Source organism: Solanum pennellii, chromosome 7 (assembly GCF_001406875.1).
Source record: "Solanum pennellii chromosome 7, SPENNV200".
In the NCBI taxonomy this organism is placed as follows: Eukaryota; Viridiplantae; Streptophyta; class Magnoliopsida; order Solanales; family Solanaceae; genus Solanum; species Solanum pennellii.
The window spans coordinates 65,382,697-65,400,790 of NC_028643.1; the positions used below are offsets into that span (position 1 = coordinate 65,382,697).

Genomic DNA, 18,094 nt, shown 5'->3' on the forward strand with positions numbered 1-18,094 from the left:
CCTCTACCCTCTCTCCTCCTTCTCTCAATCTCGTTTGCCTCTGTCTCTCTCTATATGTAGCTATATATCATAATTAGAAAACTATACCTATAAAGCCTAGCTAAGTTATCTTGTTATGGCTATTTGCGAAATTTCTCAATAATTATATACTCATAAAATTTCTACAGGAAATCATTTGCAATTTAAAAAATTACATAATTATAGTTCATGGTAATTATATAATTTTTTTGGCATTTCTAATAAGTGCGTAATTGTAGCCAGCTGATTTCTAAGTTAAAGTCAAAGTGTTAACTGTTATATAAATAATTTCCTTCATTTTCCTCTATCCGCGATCTCCTCTCTGTTTCTCCATTGGCTCTTCCTTCTTCTCCAGCTATCTTCTTCACCTTCAAACTTAGTATTCTGAGTTAATTTTTTCTTCTAAACTTCAATTTTGCATCATTATTGCATAATTTTTTCGAAACTGAATTCAATTTGTTTGTTATTTGCTAAAGAAATTATCGTTTCTGATCAAATAGGAGGATTCGGAGGTTAGATTTCAGGCGTTTTCAGGTATGCATTTCTAGATTGTTGTATTTAGATTCAGATTGCCGTAATTCTGTTTGTATTTGTGATTTTTTCATTTGCCAATTTCTTAAATATCCATATTCTTGTTGTTGAATATTTCGCGCTGTGTATGTTATAGAATATCTTCATCAGTATTTTCTAGGGTTCGCTAACTTATCATTGTAACTTGTGTAAATGTGTTTTGAACAGAACCAGAAAATTTGATAAGTAATTTCGTAAGGATCTACGAATTGTCTTGTTTTCTGGGTTTTTGTTAATGCATTTTTTTCATGTTAAATAATTCCTTTTTAAATTTATTAAAACTAGCATTTGGAACTAGTTTTGACTTTATAAGTTAACACTACTTGAGGGGACAAAGACCATCGATGAATCTGCTGCAATCTGAACTTCAGTAATTGATGTGTGCTTACGAAAAAAGTAGCTCGGTGCTTTGTTCAAAACTGAAGTGATTAGGAACAAAACCAACATTATTTCTTTGATGTTCAGATTACTATAGAATATTCAAGTAATTCATGAGAATTCAAAGAACAGCTCTAGAATTCTAGAAACAGGTATTTGGTTATATTGGATCATCCAAAAATGCAGCTGGACACATGTCAGGTTCTCCGAAAATGGGTAACTTTTGGACGATCTGACATGCAAAGGATCTAAGCAAGTAATATGTTAGAAGAGAGTAGCACATGCCCTCACTAAATGCTTCCATCACCACCTATAGATAGAGGTGGTCATTATGAGTTATGATCAAGCAAGAAGTGAGCAATCAAGAAAGAACGTGTAAGAGAAAATGTAATAAATAAGAAAAAGCAACAAATAGAGCTGCTACAGTGTGAGCAAAGGGAAAAATTGCATTGAAAAGATTTATAAGACCGAAGTTGCTTCGTAGTTTGAAATGATAACATTCAAGTTGGGAGAAACTAATTGTATTCAACATTAAGATGCAGGGTCGGATAGAGGTTAAAAAGATCTTGTAGATGGCAAAGGCAGGGTCAGCTTGGTCATGAAATTAGGTGGGGGGACCCAAAAAGGGCCCTTGGATATGGAGAAGGAAGCTAAAGGAAGTATATCTTCTGCTGATCTAGGAGGAATCTCAAATGTTGACAATTTGATTGTAATATCATACAAAGGAAGGTTTTTCTATATCATGCATCTCAAATGATAAGAAGGTTTTACATCTCATATCTGTACTATTTAATGATAAAGGGGACATAGAAGTAGTTTTGGACTTAATATTACTGTGAGCCTACAACACCCTCATTACCCCCTATATAGATAAGAAGAGAGGGTAACTGTAAGAGTGTTAGTTTCCTTTTGATTCTCTCTCTCTCTCTATCACTTCTACTTATTTTTTTTGTTTCAAGCTTGTATTTCTACTTAATTAACTCAGACAAACTTTACAGCAGAATTGTGATCCTTGGTGGCTAGTAGAAAATTATTGTCTATCATGTATTGTCATGGAGGTGGCTTTTTATATATTTCTGTTGTAAATTTTTGTTGTCTATATCAGGAGTCTAAAATTGTCCTGTGAATCTCTAATCAATTTTTTTCCACCAGAACGCTATTTTCCAGTCTTGCTTTAAACATTTCCTTTCAGCTATTTCAGATACTAAACTGAAGTGAACAGAACATCCATTATGGTGGAATGACTTCAAGTACATAAGATCCTATGCATTGAGGATGAAGGGAGGTTTAAAGGTTCCGCTGATCTCTCTCATCCTTATTGGATTTGTCTGCGCCAGTGTTATTATTTTGGCATACGTGAAAAGCCCTTTTCTCTCTTATTGGACATCATCTCAAGACCTTGTCTTCCAGATTTCTCCAGGTTTGGCATAAATTCTCTTTTGACATTTTCCATACCATTGGTAATTCATTTTCCACTTTAAATTAGCAAATATGTTGACCCATTTAAAGATAAGGTAGTGTATATTAGGTCATAAAAGTTGCTGTTATTTGGCGGTTCAACCTTTTTATTTTTGTGAGAAAAAATCTTTTTGCATCTGTTTAGTGGTACGAAGCATTCTTTTACTGAGATGCAGTTACGAGCCAGTGGTTGCATAAAACTCAATACCACTGGAGCAGCCATTGTAGATGACACGTACCAGAACAAATCATGTCTAAATAATCAAAGGTGTTTTATTTACGCTGGATCACATTGCTGTATTCGAGTTGAGATGACATGAAACTTGGCAGAAGCTGTGGTTCTTGCATGTTTTATCTGCTTCTTTTGCTCAACAATTTTCTTTGTTGTGGATACCTCTCACCTGGTTGATCTGCTTGAATTATGCTAAAACATAAAGCTTCTTTTCTCAACTTTTCCCCAGTAAATTATGATATCATCTGTTTCTTCAACAACTTTAAGTAATAAGGCTACTAATCTAAATTCCCCACTTAGTGGATACGTCTCCCATTAAAGATCCTATTTTGACTTTTCTAGGTATTGAGGGTGGAATGTTTTGGATTAGTTGTCTTATGCAGTTTGGTGCAAAAGTGTTCTAACATAATGTTTCAAATATAAAAAAGTTGAATGTTAATCGATCGGATGTCATGTAGAGTTTGAAACAATAAAATATAGTATGATTTGACATCAATTTAAATGTTGGAGGGAGGAAAAAGCTTTCCTCTTTAAGGTAAGTAGTTGTTTTGGGACAAACCGAAAAGGTAAATAGAACTTGATGGCAATGTTGTCAAATCCTATTGGAGCACTTATCTATTCTTTGTTTCTCTAGCAGATTATAAAGTGAAAGATGAAGAAGTTTTAAGAGAAAGAAATAGATCAGGGCAATCAGAAGAAAATGTGAACTTTGAATCTGCCATTTCAAACTCTTCAACGAAGGATAAGGTGACTGAAGAACCAATTACTAATACAGAGATCGAAGGTACAGTATGTTCGAGTACCATTTTTCATTTTCCTGCGTGCCTCAAATCATGAAGAATTAGTGGTAATAGTACAGTACTGTGTCAGTTTTCTATCCTTCAAATGTGAACTTCCCTTTTCCTGAGTTGTATGAATAAAATGGCTCCTAATCTGCTTATTGTATACTGAATCTGTTGCTTCCAGCTCCTCAACTTTATTTATGCTTACCAAAGTGTGACTTTTATGGGGGTGGCCCTTCTCCGAACCCTGCTAACTTGGGATGCTTTGTGCACCCGGTTCCTTTTTACAGTGTTATTTCTTTGCAGTAAAGAACTATTTTCACTGGTATCTATTCATGTTTTATACTATCTTTGTACTCTGAGATACCATTGTGGTTAATCAATCACTAGTCTCCACAGCTTCATGTTTTTATGGTCCTTTTCAGGAAGTGCAGGTATTCCTCTCAACTTTACCCAAAAAGGAGGAGATTTAAAAGTCTTGGGAGAAAAAAATAGTTCAAGAGAACAGGAAAATGAAGTCGCTGCTCCACTGAATTCTGCAGGCGTCGCTATAGAAAATATGACATCTGACTCAAAAGATCATGGTGATTATCATTCTATTTGATTCTTTGGTTCCTGCTCTTTAATGTTATTTATCTGTAGATTTTATCTTAATGTTCACAAAACTTGAATCTTGATGGATTTGAGTCATTAGATTACATGTCTTTGAATTAAATCCTAATTTCTTTCCTTATATAATTTTTTCACTCTTTCTTGGGTTCTGGATAATCTGAAAAATGGCCTTGTTTGCCAAGCGACGTATCCTTAATTGTTTGGTGAATTTGTTACAACGGTTAGTAAGTAGTTAGTTACTAATACCCTTATCTTAATTTCCAGGTTGTAATTATGCTAAAGGTAGATGGGTCACAGATGATAGTCGGCCTTTATATTCTGGATTTCGCTGCAAGCGGTGGTTGTCAGCCATGTGGGCTTGCCGCTTGACACAGCGTACGGATTTTGAATACGAGAAACTACGTTGGAGACCAAGGGATTGCGAGATGGAAGAGTTTACAGGTGTTAAATTCCTGAAAAGGTATGTTCTTTTTTTCGGAAACTGATCACCATCTGATGCTTGCTATGTGTATAACCTAAGAAAAATTCTTAATGAGCTCTATTAGAACCTTCTCTCTTTTTCTGAGTAGCATAAGTAGTATTGTACCTACCATGTATTTTCCAAGAGCAGAAGAGTGAGCTTGACTGAACCCACCCAACAGATTAGAACTTATATCGCACATAAACTGCAAGAAATTGTGACTATGGAACTCCCTTATGTAGCGCTTGCTGTCCTCATCTCTCGCACATCCTAATGTCTGAATAGAGAAAATTCTTTTTGGACAACTTTTCCACGTCTAAGTTTCTTGTTGCATAGAAATATTGCACAGTCTTCTCTCTTCCTCAAGTCTTCATGTGATACTTAGTTGACTTCATGACTCTTTCTACATGGAATTTTCTGAACTTGGTTGTGGATCTAGGATGGAGAACAAAACTCTGGCCTTCATTGGGGATTCCCTTGGCAGACAACAATTCCAGTCGCTTATGTGTATGATTACTGGTGGTGAAGACAGACCTGATGTTCTTGACGTGGGACGTGAATATGGTCTTGTAAAGGCTCGTCATGCTGTACGACCTGATGGATGGGCTTATCGATTTCCAAGGACCCAAACAACTATTCTTTACTATTGGTCTGCTAGTTTGTGTAACTTGACACCCATTAATGCATCTAACCCTCTTACTGATTATGCCATGCACCTGGATCGTCCACCTGCATTTTTAAGTCGTTTCCTACCCAGATTTGATGTCCTTGTGCTTAACACAGGACACCATTGGAATAGAGGCAAGCTTAACGCCAACCGATGGGTCATGTATGTGGATGGTGTTCCTAACACGAACAGGAAAATTGCAGATATTAATGGTGCCAAGAATCTTACAATTCACAGTATCATTAAATGGGTAGAGTCACAGCTGCCAAAATACCCTGGTCTAAAAGCATTTTACCGGTCTATATCGCCCAGACATTTTTTTAATGGAGATTGGAACACTGGAGGCACCTGTGATAACACCACTCCGCTTTCTGGTGGAAAGGAGGTTGTACAAGATGAATCTAGTGATGCTGGTGCAGCAGCGGCTGTAAAAGGAACAGCTGTGAAGCTTTTGGACATCACAGCTTTGTCTCAGCTGAGAGATGAAGGTCATATATCTCGATACAGCATCAAATCAACACCTGGAATGCAGGATTGTTTGCATTGGTGCTTGCCTGGTGTTCCAGATACATGGAATGAAGTTCTTTTTGCTCAACTTTAATATTGCAAGACCGGCAAGGAACCAGTGCTTCAACATTGATCTCTTCAACACTAGTGCAACATGAATTGAATAATGTCTTGGATGATTTTGGCAATTGGAGCTTGACAAGTTGGATTCAGCTTTGATACATGGGGATTGCTGATCAGACAGTAGTTTGCACCATATTTTAGGAGTAGATGAGTTATACATTATTTTTGGAATTTATAGTTTGGTTTGTCCTACCATCTGTTAGAGACTAGATTCTTTGAGGGGTTGGGGTACGGAAGAGGCTTGACCCTTGACATGTACGGTGAGTTTGTAAGACATGAGAGTGTACTTGGAAGAACAACACAAGGTGATTTTTCTAGTGATCAGATGATGCTAAAATCCTAATTCATTTTTATCCTTTTATTTATAAAAATCACGACCACCTAAATTTTTCTATTTTGTGTTGTTAATTTTTCAAAACCTTGCAGGCTACAGCTACTATAAAATAGACTTTAAAGCTTAAAAAGAGGAGAAAACAGAAAAATCCATAATTAATACATATATAAGACTATTTATTACTCCCTAGTTATGACATTATTGGTAATGTTTCAGTTTCTAACCCAAAAACTTACCGGATGTAACATATATGTTAAATATATATATACCTATATATAAAGATAAAAAGTTGTTTCGAATTTTCAAAAAAACACCTTAATTTTGCAACCCTTCTATTACTCCACTAAACAATTTTGAATAGATATTATTACATCTTTTTTGCGTTCACCTGACACAGAGAGTGATGTGCACTCTCTCAAAGAGAGTGAGCAGCCTAAAATAACTAATATAATTTTATTTTTACAAGTATTTTATTATAAAATATATTTTCTTATTTTTTTTGTTATTTTAACTTTTTTTCCTTTTTATTTTTTCTCTTTCTTTCTTCTTTCTTTTCATGAGTTCATTGACATCTCCTACCATTGAAGCTTCTTACTTTCAATGTCATTATTTCTACTATAACTTCACCTTCTTTTTTTTTAATTACTTTTAGTTTTACTCTCTTTAAATTTAAAACTTTATCTAAATATTTTCTTACATTTCAAACAATTTGATAAGCTCATTAGATTTCAAGATGATTAGGAAGTATCATATTTTTTTTTTATCTGATTTAAAATAAGTTCTTCCAATTTTTGGGAAATTAATTGATTCTTATAAAATTATCATTTCTAATTTTGAATTTATATGAAAGATGAGTAGTTGATGATACCTTCAAAATTTTAAATTTTCTTAGAAAAATAATTAATTTTGTTATCAATTGTTCAAAGTCTAAATAATAGTATGAATACTATAAAGAATTTGACCCGAGAAAAATAAGAAAATGAAAAAAAAAATGGAAGTGGAGTTCAATTTGACAGGGGAGTGGAGGTGAAGAAAAAAAATGGAGAGATGAATCACTTGAAAGTTGGAGGTGGAACATGAAATGAAATTTAAGATATATCAAAAGTAAGAGAGAGAAGTAAAGAAAGAAAAAGATAAAGGAAAAACTTAAAATGAAACAAAAATTACATTTTTAATTAAATTAGCACGTGTTATGTAATGATTGGTGCGTGAATTTACTTGCTTCTTAAAATTTGGGGCTGATCGAAAAAATAGTATAATAATATTTGTTCATAATTGTTTAGTGGCGTAATAGGACAGTTGCAAAGTTTAAGTGTCTTTATGAGAATTCGGGACAACTTCGATGGTGACTTTGTGTCTTTTCTAAAAAAAACAATAACAAATATACTAATGTATTTATAATAATAAATCGAATAGTTCCGTCCCACAAGTATAACTTGAATATTTTGTTCAATTTGTACTTGTGTATCAATAACGGATCTATTATTTCTTTCCTATAATGAGTCGACCGATTCTAATATCATTTATGAAAATTCGGATAACAAAGCCTCCTCCTCAGATAAAAATGTCTCGCTACTCTCCAGGGCGAGAGACAAAAGAACTGAATTAAAATAACTCCTAACTAATTAATTTACAATAATTTTTCCTTAAATGTAGTGCTTAGTAACGGGTAGAATATATTAATTCTTGATTTTCTCTTTATTAGTTGGTCACTGTTTTAGTTATTATCAATCTCCTAATTGTATTAATCTCCTATTTTAATTCTTTCTTCCTCCCTTTTAGTTGCCAAATCTTTTTAAAATTTCATGGTAGAATATATACGTTGATTAGATGTATTTTTTAAGCAAAAGTTACCTACTATGCATTCTTTTTTATGCTATTTTCTATTATTTTCTACGATTTCAAAAATTTACAAAATCTCATTCTCTCATTTTCGGATACATAACTTCTAAAGACTCTACCATTTTCTCCCCTTTTCATGCTTATAATCACTGCATCATATCACCACTTACATCCATCGCTCAATTTTTTATTTCAATTAATCTTCTCTCTCCTGTCAATTGATTTAAAGTTTGAAGAGGTATTTTCTTCTTTACATATAGATGATGTTTCATTTTTTTAATATTGAAATTACCCAATTATTTTCAAATAAAGAATAATGTGGGTCGTATTTTTTATTCTGACAACGAAGGATTTGTTGAAATGATCCAAACAATGAAGCCAAAATCCTCTATTCATGAATATTTGAGTTTAGAGAAGTCAAAGTCGAAGAAGGATGCACCTTTGACTTCTAAAAGCTAATGTGGAAAAAAAATTCCAAAGGGAAAAAAATTGGATCTACATTATCATGCAATTTCAAGTTATTCAAGAGGCAGATCTCTTTCCATTACTTCAGTTTTTTGGTAAGAGCTTTAGGTCGAGATTCATAGGACAAGTCATTGTTGCAAGTAAAATAAAACTAGAAGAGTTGATACAGAGCAAAAGAGAAAGTATAGAAGAATTCCTAAAGTTGTATTAATTTAATAGTATAGTGACTTAAAAATTTATTTTGTAGAGATCAATTCGGAAACAAGTAAGAAATTGATTATCTTTTATTGAACCATTTTCATTTACTATCTTGAATATTTTAGTAGTTTTATAGAAATTATCTTAATAAATAATGTTCGTTCTATCACTCTTATAATATGTATACAGTTACAATAAATTTGAACCTACAAAAAATCACATATACCCACAATCCGCCCCATCCGATACTAATTTTAAAACAAACCCATTTCAACACGCCCTGCATCCCACAGCCCCGTACAACCTTAAATCCGCTCCGCTCCGTTACCATCCCTAAAATTTAAAAACAAAAATTCATACTTAATTCATAGGAACCGAAAGATTCTTCTAAACATGTTTATCATTTTTATTTGTCAAAACAACAAAGTGTTTAAAATATTTTATTTTCTTTATGCCATAATATGTTTAATGCCTTCGTGCACTCAATCCCTTACCTACACCAACTATATCAACATTGATTGTGGTACATCAATGAAAGTGTTTAACTCCTAACCAAAGGTCTCGTGTCTGAGTACGAAAAAAAATTCTATTGAGAGTAATACCCCCAAATAGGACCTGCAGTGAGCAATCTCCAATGTGGGCTTTCGAACACCAATGAGAAACCGACTTTTTTTTTTTTTGAAAAGAAACCTTACCTATAAGAAAAATAAAATAATTCAAAACAAGAAGACATAATCATCCTATTTCAAACTGTCCAAGGCAAAATTAACCAAATATTTCCAAGTGTAGTTTTGAGCTATTTTGCTAGTTGAAAGACATTTTTGGCTCAAACATATAACAGATGATAAAAGTGGGGCACATTTTAAATAATATAGGGGGGTTTATTCAGCCCTTTTCCCTATAATTTATAATTAATCAAATTACAAAATAGGTAGAGCAGTTGATGCGAGTTGCCTAAGCAATTCCAGACCACAGCCAGCTCAGTCATCCCACCTTAGTACTAACAAAGAGTAAACTAATTTTATGGAAAACAGAATGTTGAGAGCGGCACCACCAAATGAGCCTGCAATGGACAATCCGAATTTAGTTGGGATTCCAATGCTGGCTTTCCACAAAATCAACCAAAAAAAAAAAAGGAATAAACTAATATTTATGTCAAAAGTACAAACAAAAAGCCTTGTGGGATGTATCAAGCATAAAAGCTGGGACGATGTACAAGTAAACTCTCTCAGTTGCAAGTCATGCCTGATGGATCTTCATGATAAAAGTGAGATTCTCAAACCCAAAAGCACAAAGAAACATCCAGTCTGCTGCAATAAATAGTAAGTCTTCTATTTGTCAGACGAGACATCAAATAAGCTCATCTTATATTAATATAAAGGAGGACCTCCACGTAGAGTAGTTTATCAAAACAACGCCATCATGGAAGACATGTTTCAAGCTTCCGCAGGCTAGATACTCAAGTATTCCCCAAGGCTAATTACGAGCGGCAGAGAAAGATTGAAAGGCCTGAGCAACAAAATGACTGTTCCAGGATCGAAGCACGGTCAGAAACTACTAGGAGCAGCACTCTTAATTTCATATGGCTGCTATCCATGAAGTTGATTATGGACATAAATATAGCTGAATCTAATAGCACTGCACTAGTGCCTTTGGCTAGATGACATTTACATGGACCAAGGCACCTTCCACGTTGCTATAAGTTGTGACTACCTCAAGAAAAGGTGTAATGGATAGAAGTAGAGCAGTTGTCTTTCCAGTTCTCACGGTCCTCTCTCCTTTCTCGGAGCCACCCAGCAGAAGCTTGGTTATCATCGGGCCTGCTTAAAATACTGGAGCAAATGAATACCACATAATTACTGATTAAAAGAAAAAAGAATTGGCATGCAATATATTTTTTAAGAGGTCAAGTATATTCATCGATTCAGACCAATGCGGTTGTTAGTCATACAAACTAACCAAAGTTTGATCCAAGTATCCGTTAGACCTCCTTAGTCTTACCATCTAAACATCATGGTATTTTCTCCCAAGGACACAAATGAAACAAGAGAAAAAATTGACTTTTGATATTCAATTCTCAACTATTGAAGATTCTAGCATGTGTCACTCCCCATATTAGCCATAAATACTTAGGGTGGCTATTTTCCCACGTGTTCCTTCTCAGCATCCAGTTGGTCATCCTCCAATTTGTTATCATCTCTGCTACTGTTCTAGAAAGCACTCACTGTGCAACTAATTAGATCCAGAAAATCACGAAATCCTCTTAACTTGCCAAAAGGTCATCGGAGTAGGACATAATATACTGCACATAGATAGCTCGTCATTAGAGCAGGACAACAATATGTTTTACAGACATCTCTGGTAACTGTCCACAATTTTCTTTCAAGCAGAATATTTTTGGATAAGTAAGACGTTAATTTTCTTTCTAGCAGAATAAACAAAGAACTAACATGTGAACCTTGCATCAATAAGTGATCACAGGAACTAAGACAGCAAAATTCTCCCAGATATATACAACACTTGTTGATACAAACAGAGAAATATATTGTCATCAAAGATGAAAAGAACCTTTGAATAGAAGCTAACAAAAGCCAAGAATGTTTACTTTTTGAGTAGAAGCTAAATAAAAGCCAAGAATGTTTTCTTTCAAAAGAAGCAACTTCTTAAAATGTCTTCACAGCAATACTAATCTTGAGAATAGCAACTCGACTCATAGTTTTATATAACAGGATTCTACACAACTCACAGCCCTCGAGTTTTATCGACAGACCAATAAACTAAAATTGAGCATCACTGTTTTGCTTCGATTGATGCTTTACATTCTACAGAACATACCAATCAATCACTACATAAGCAACTGCCTTACCCTATGCTCAAGCAGCTATTTTGATAATAGACAGTGAAGCTTTTAAAGAATTCTTCAACAATATATAACAGATTATCATCTTTTTACTATTATGTGATGGTGCGTGACAATTTCAATATGTATTAGACAACCATCCAGAAAATTAGCCGCATAAGATGAGGCCTTACAAACTCCTCTTAAGAACCTTACAAGCTCCTATGAGAACACAAATTAGCAAGAACTGTCATATAAAGTGAAGAACTATATCAGTTCTCCTCTAGGAACTCACAAACTTTTGGACCATCTTGTGTAGGGAAGTGTCATCATGATAGGTTGGGAGAAGTCTGATCACCACATAACTCGGAGAAAGTTTATTTGGTATCAGAAATAGTAAAAGAACAGGATCATTTTTGTGATCCATCCACTTTGTAAAGGCCTTTATTGCTGATATATATTGGCCCCAATAGTCATCATACTCATATTGCTAACAAATAGAGGTGGAGGGAACTTGGTAACCGGTATGGATGGCGGCGTGCAAAGCAGCTCAAAGTTCAATGATATAAACTGCTAAGCAGGTGAAAATAGACATCACTGATTCAAGACAAGTCTATCGAAACAGCCTCTCTAAATCTGAGGTAGGGGGCCTGCGCACACTCTACCCTCCCCAGACCTCACTTTGTAGGATAGTACTAGGTATATTGTTGTTGCTTTAAGACGAGAGGTGACAATCACAATAGTGCAGGAATGATGTTTACCTTACTCTAAAGGCTCTTAAATGTGCACATATGCAGAACCTATAAAAGGATAACAATGATGACGATACAAGGAGGAGAAGGAGAACAATGATGATATGCTACATAATCACTTGTTAAATTCTTAAACATGCATTTCACCCCACCAATAAATAATTATGATAGCTCTTTTAATTATTATACTCCCTCTATCCCAATTTGTTTGGCACTATTTCCTTTTTTTCCCTGCGAAAAATTGACATCTTTCTATAATTAAAACCATTTAGCTTTTGTACCCATTTTGCAATTGACATGCTTGTCGTAGGCCAACTGATTACAAAGGCAAATTATTGGGTATGGAACTGGAAGTACTTCTGGTATATTATCCACATCTAATTTAGTTGTGAAAAGATATTCTTTTTCTTTCTTAAACTTTGTGTCCAGTTCAAATTGGGGGACGGACATAAAGAAGAGTACTAATTATTGTTGTTCTGAAACTTTTCAAGCTCTAGTAGCAATCAAAAATCTGAGTCAGATAACAATACCCAACCACAATTTGGAAAGAGATGCATTTGGCAAGACATGATTGACAGATCAAGAATAACAACAACGTACCCAGAAAAATCCCACAAATTGAGGTCTGAGGAGGGTATAGTATACACAAACCTTACCTCTACCTCTTGGAGGTAGAGAGGTTTCCGGAGGAACCTCAAGGGAAGCAAATCAAAGTAGTAATGAAAGAAAAAACGGCAGTGAAGAAAAACATAACAACTAATGGGCAACCAATGTGAAGCATGTATGCAAGGAATCCTATCATCAACAAGGTGCGATCACCTAAACGTAGTAAACAACAAATGATAACAGATACCAAAAGCCAATGACTACATGAATAAGCTAATACTCCGACGTACACAATAATCTAGACTACCACCAAGCCAAAGACTACATAGATTGGCTAATACTTAGACAAAACTCTGACACTAACCTTCTACCCTTATCCGCAACCTCTACACCGTACTATCAAAAGGTCATGTACTCAGTAAGCTCAAGATCCTCCATTTCTTGCCTAATCACCTGTCTCCAATACTTCTTCGGCCTACCTTTGCCTCACCTCATCCCCGCCATATCCAAACTCTAACATCTTCTCATTGGGATCTACACATCTCCTCTTCACGTGCCCAAACCATCTCAGCCTCCCTTCCCTCATCTTATTCACCACGGAGACCAATCATCTTGACAAAACCAAATATGTACCTTATATAATAACTTACGCTGATGGTGAACAAAAGTTCTCACGAAACTTAGTTTTAGGAAATTATCAAATAGAATGGTGAATGGAAAATTCAAGGTAGATTCCACAACATGACAAAGATATTAGATCAGCTCAAGCGGTTTCAAACCTGAACCAAGTAAGCTTGTTAATCAATTTGCATCACACCGTTGAGGCTTTTCTCCATGTTCCTGCTACTGCTTCTCTACCTTTTAGATTCACTCAGAGCACAGGACATGGCACCCATTATAATGGTTACTTGACTGACTGATGCATTAAACCCAGAGAACTTTTCCAGCCCGGCCCCATAACTCTGTAGGAATCAGGACAACCGATACCAATAGTACTCCATCTTCAAATGCACTAATATTTCTATTTAGGTTTCATGTGCCACCAGCTTACTTTCAGACAGCCACATCAACAATCACAGCCAAGCAGACCAACCTAAGATGCAGAATGTCAAAGTCAGATACAAAGGTAATTTGGATATGAAAAGAGAGTAAGGGGCAGAAACATAACAGCTAAGATGGTTTACATTGCGAACATGGGACTGCAAGAAAGATCTTGAACAGATAAAGTTCATCATATATGGTATTACATGAAATGCAACAAAAATCACTAAACCCCAGAAGAAAATAGGAAGAGGCAAGCTTGTATTTGGTTACCTTGATTTCCCCAATTTCCCTCTAAATACTGGCTGGAAAATTTGAACATACCCCTAAATTTGGCCAGTGCAGTAACGAGTTTTAAACTCAAGTAAAATGATATGAGCCCTTATGAACGTTATAACAGCACTAGGATACATCGACTACACCTTAAACAAATAAAATTTCTTATGGTTAAAATAAGGGTTTTTTTCCATAATTGTAGTGTCCAGGCTTGCTTGTGCGCACCTCAATTACTTCCATTGAATACCTCTCTGTCCACCTAGGCTTAGACAGATGGAAAATCACCTAGTATTTGTTGCCGCTGCGATTTGAACCCTAAGCCTTCATAGTTCTCTCCTCATTCAGCCACGCCTTTTGGTGCAAAATAAGAATTGTTTATACAAAACAGATAGTTCTGAATTATTACTCCATAGCAAGATTTCCCCATCCAGCTTACATTAGCATAGAAATCAGGTTTTGCTTTTATATGTAACACTTCCATAACAGATAGATACCAGGTCAGGTGAAGTAAAAAATATCCTAGTCAATGCTATGTCCCTCCCACTTATTTTTTATACTAACTCAAGTAGCTTTTTTCACTTAATGCTGACCACCTCAGTACAATACAGCTTGTACTTTAAAAAGAAGTAACAATAGAAGTTATCTGTAGCAGAAAATATACCTATTAAAAAATGTATATCACTAAAGAATCCATGTAAGCCATCATAGAGTCTTACTAACTCAATGCCAATGCAGCTCAACATTACAAATGGTAGTTTTGATTTCAAAACTCATAGAGCAGGTGCCGCACAATGTTTAGAAGGCAGTAAGAAGTTAACTTAATATCCTAGATTACTTCTTTTGTCTTAGGAGTTGCATTCTGAAAGAACAAAAACAAATAGCACTTAAAATCTTCGTGGTAAAAAATTAAAGGAAGCTAAAATCTTCTCTCCTTACAAGAGGAACCCAACAAAAGTAATATATCAAACGATGTAGCATTAAATACCTGAATGAGGAACCCCATTACATCTTGAATGAGATTCATCAATAGTTTAAACAAATGTCTTCGTAGCCTCAGTCAGATCAAAACCTTTACTGAACATTTCTTCCATCCATCTTCTAGCCTCAGAAGACCGGCCAACTTTTAAGAAACCGTGAACTAATATATCGTAAGTCCATCTATTTGGCTCATATCCTTTCTTGCATAATCTCTCAAAGTAACTACAAGCAAGATCCATTTCGCTTATGGTTAGTTTTCTCAACAACAAATTGTAAGTGTAGATGTCAAGGGGAAAACATTGTCGAATCAGTTCTTCAATTTGCAAAATATCACTCTCCAGATCACTACCACCAGAGAAAGTCTTGATCAGATCGCCTAGAGCTAAGCTGTTATCCTTTGTATTGCTCAAGTCTCTTGAGTGCATCCAAGCACTAAAGACTCTATGAGTTTGTAATGAGTGTAACAAAAGTACATTGCCAATGAAGGATGAAACCTGACGACCAACTTGCATCAAGTCTTCAACCAAAAGAACAGCCTTATAATAATCTCTATGTGAGCAAAGCAACTTAACAAGTTCCTCATAGCATTCCATACTTGGCCTCAAATGAGTTGACCTCATCTCCCAGAACATGTTCCATGCATTTCCAGGCTTGTTAGCTTTACAAAGCCCAACAACCATGTTGTTCCATAGTTTTCTTCCTAGACCTCTTCTATTTGACAAATCACGAAAGTAATTTAAGGCATCAGCAATTTTTCCAGCTTTTAAGTAACTTTGCAAGATTAAAATGTCAGACTGCAGATTTGGTGTGATACCGTTTCTCTTCATCATTTCATATACATCTCTGGCCAGCTCAGGTTTTCCAGCATGACCAGCTCCATCAATGAAGTAATTATAAACAAGGCAGCTAGGTTCATGCCGAGACAATTGAACCTCTAATAAACTGTAAAATAGCTTATCTGGATCCTCCATTTGACATAAACAGCAAATAACCGCCCTGTATAATCGACGGTCTGGACTATGACCTTTTTCTTGCATTTCTATTAACAATCTTGCTGCAATATCTCCCCTGCTTGACTTGTTAAAGCCACTAATCAAGTCAAAATAAGTAGTCCTGCTAGTAACCTTATCGAATCTGCTAAGTGCTCCATGTACCAAGTATCCATCTTCCACCCTGCTGGCCCTACATAAGGCTGATATGAACTTGTTATAGGTTGCGTCACTGGGCACGCAATTCCGTTCCAGAGAAGCAAGAACCAACTCTTTCACTCTATCAAGCTTCCCCTCTCGGCAAAGAGCATCAGCAATAATAGAAAATGTCCTCCTACCAGGGAAATGACCTTGTTGAATGGCATTCTTCAACACAAGATATGCTTCATCAACACTTGCATCACCTAATAAAGTATTTATAAGATAGTTATAGGTCATACTGCTTACAGAGAGGCCAAATTCTGCCCTCGAGTCATATAGCTCGACGGCAACATCTGCCATCCCTACCTTGCAGAAGAAGCACAAAGTTACATTCATGGTGACATCATCAGGTATTATATCTTGATCCTTCATGTCCATCAGCAAGTCATAAACCTCCTCCAGCCTATTTTCTCTTAAAAGCCGACACACTAAGCTGTTATAGCGAAAAACGTCAGGAACATACCCATCAATCAGTTTCTTGCCTTTCAAGAATTCAACTGCCTCACTTAGCTCCCCAGCCTGAGCAAGGTCCTTAATCCACACACTATATGCCTGTTCCATTGAAACCAAACCAGACTCTCTGAATTCCTGCACCAAACTTGCAGCTCTTGTGAACTGCTTATTTTTACATAAAGCATCGACAAGATTAGCCACGACAATCCCACTCAATCCTACCCCTCCATTCCTCAACAAGTCTCTAAGATACTCCTCAGCTCTATCCAGCTCTGTTTGCTGGCAAAGACTCTTAACGAATATAGCATGTGTTATTGCATCCTCAAAACCTCTAAATTTAATCTGCTTTAGAACCATATCAAACCCATCATAGAAACCATCCTCCACCAAAGCATTAAGTAACACATGATAAGCAAATGCATCCAAATCAACACCCTGAAACCGCATTCTACCAAACAGTTGGAGTGCAAGCTCAGGCTTGCCCGCCACCGCATACCCAATTACCAAAGTATTGTAAAACCTAGCTTTATGGAAATACCTTTGCTTCATATACTTATCCAAGAACTCAGCCATCAAAGACATCAACTTGGCCTTAGCTAAAATCCTGAAAATGGCATTAAAAGTAGAACGAGTATGATGAAAACCGGGTTGTCGACCCGCCCAATCAAAGAATTTCAAACACGACAATACATCTTTATTTTTCTCATAATTTAACACGTCAAGAATCAAGGCCTCAGAGAGTCGAAGATTGAATCTCGACATTGATATATCAGCTGTAATATCATCTTTAGTTCGTAATATCTCAAAGATCTGATCAAAGAGTGGATTTTTTCTGGTCATGAACCACTCTTTAAAGGATAAAACAACATCTTTCTGCTGCAATTCACCGATTCTTGAAGTTGACAAAACATTTGAAGAAACTGGTAAAAAGGGATATGGGTATGAAGGGATTGCCTTTGAGGATGCGGCAAAAGGAGTATTAGTGGAGTAAAATAGATAGAACAAAAGGGTATTCTTGTTAATGGCGGATTGAGAATATGGAGGATGATTGAAGAGGGCTCTGGTTTTGTGTCTCGCCTGTCTGATTGTTAGCACCAACATCTCTGAATAATTCAAGATTGTGATTATAGGGGCTTATGAAGTTGACAAAGCTACTTTCTAGCTTCGAAGCTCCCACCGAGATATCAAGCCCAGTAGATCGGCGGCACTGTCAAAAAAATTACCCTATTATTCATTTTCATTTTCTTTTTAATCTCTTACCTTTTATATATATATATATATATATATATATATATATATATATATATATATAT

The 18,094-nt window shown here is 35.6% G+C and overlaps 2 protein-coding genes across 13 annotated transcripts; one reads left to right on the forward strand and one right to left on the reverse strand.

Annotated features, from left to right (window-relative positions):
- Positions 1 to 306: 306 nt before the first annotated feature.
- On the forward strand, positions 307 to 6,198 carry LOC107023966 (protein trichome birefringence-like 14). 9 transcript variants are annotated; one of them, XM_027918634.1, is made up of 7 exons: positions 307 to 552; positions 1,503 to 1,730; positions 2,159 to 2,386; positions 3,291 to 3,440; positions 3,864 to 4,022; positions 4,315 to 4,510; positions 4,950 to 6,198. In XM_027918634.1, the coding sequence occupies exons 3-7, from the start codon at positions 2,242 to 2,244 to the stop codon at positions 5,776 to 5,778; spliced, it is 1,479 nt and encodes a 492-aa protein (XP_027774435.1). In that variant the 5' UTR covers positions 307 to 552; positions 1,503 to 1,730; positions 2,159 to 2,241; the 3' UTR covers positions 5,779 to 6,198. The 9 variants fall into 9 exon arrangements, with proteins under 9 accessions (XP_027774435.1, XP_015080305.1, XP_027774436.1 ...); XM_015224819.2 differs by having other exon boundaries at positions 2,168 to 2,386; XM_027918635.1 differs by having other exon boundaries at positions 1,509 to 1,730.
- Positions 6,199 to 9,384: 3,186 nt separating this feature from the next.
- On the reverse strand, positions 9,385 to 18,027 carry LOC107026336 (pentatricopeptide repeat-containing protein At1g71210, mitochondrial). Of its 4 annotated transcripts, none has more exons than XR_003579372.1 (3): positions 15,146 to 18,027; positions 13,623 to 13,936; positions 9,385 to 10,466 (listed from the first exon to the last, which is right to left on the reverse strand). XR_003579372.1 is itself a non-coding variant. In XM_027918413.1 (2 exons), the coding sequence occupies exon 1, from the start codon at positions 17,880 to 17,882 to the stop codon at positions 15,192 to 15,194; it is 2,691 nt and encodes an 896-aa protein (XP_027774214.1). In that variant the 5' UTR covers positions 17,883 to 18,027; the 3' UTR covers positions 14,839 to 15,019; positions 15,146 to 15,191. The 4 variants fall into 4 exon arrangements, 1 of the variants encoding a protein (XP_027774214.1); XR_003579373.1 differs by having other exon boundaries at positions 9,385 to 10,478; XR_003579374.1 differs by lacking the exon at positions 9,385 to 10,466 and adding an exon at positions 10,539 to 10,948.
- Positions 18,028 to 18,094: the final 67 nt, after the last annotated feature.

What these genes read in the sequence shown, in the direction of transcription:
- LOC107023966 (XM_027918634.1), top strand. Translation starts at nt 2,242, where the DNA reads ATGAAGGGAGGTTTAAAGGTTCCGCTGATCTCTCTCATCCTTATTGGA. An exon ending in TGTCTTCCAGATTTCTCCAG is followed by an intron (nt 2,387 to 3,290) that starts GTTTGGCATAAA and finishes TTGTTTCTCTAG; the next exon opens with CAGATTATAAAGTGAAAGAT. An exon ending in ATCTGACTCAAAAGATCATG is followed by an intron (nt 4,023 to 4,314) that starts GTGATTATCATT and finishes CTTAATTTCCAG; the next exon opens with GTTGTAATTATGCTAAAGGT.
- LOC107026336 (XM_027918413.1), bottom strand. Translation starts at nt 17,882, where the DNA reads ATGTTGGTGCTAACAATCAGACAGGCGAGACACAAAACCAGAGCCCTC.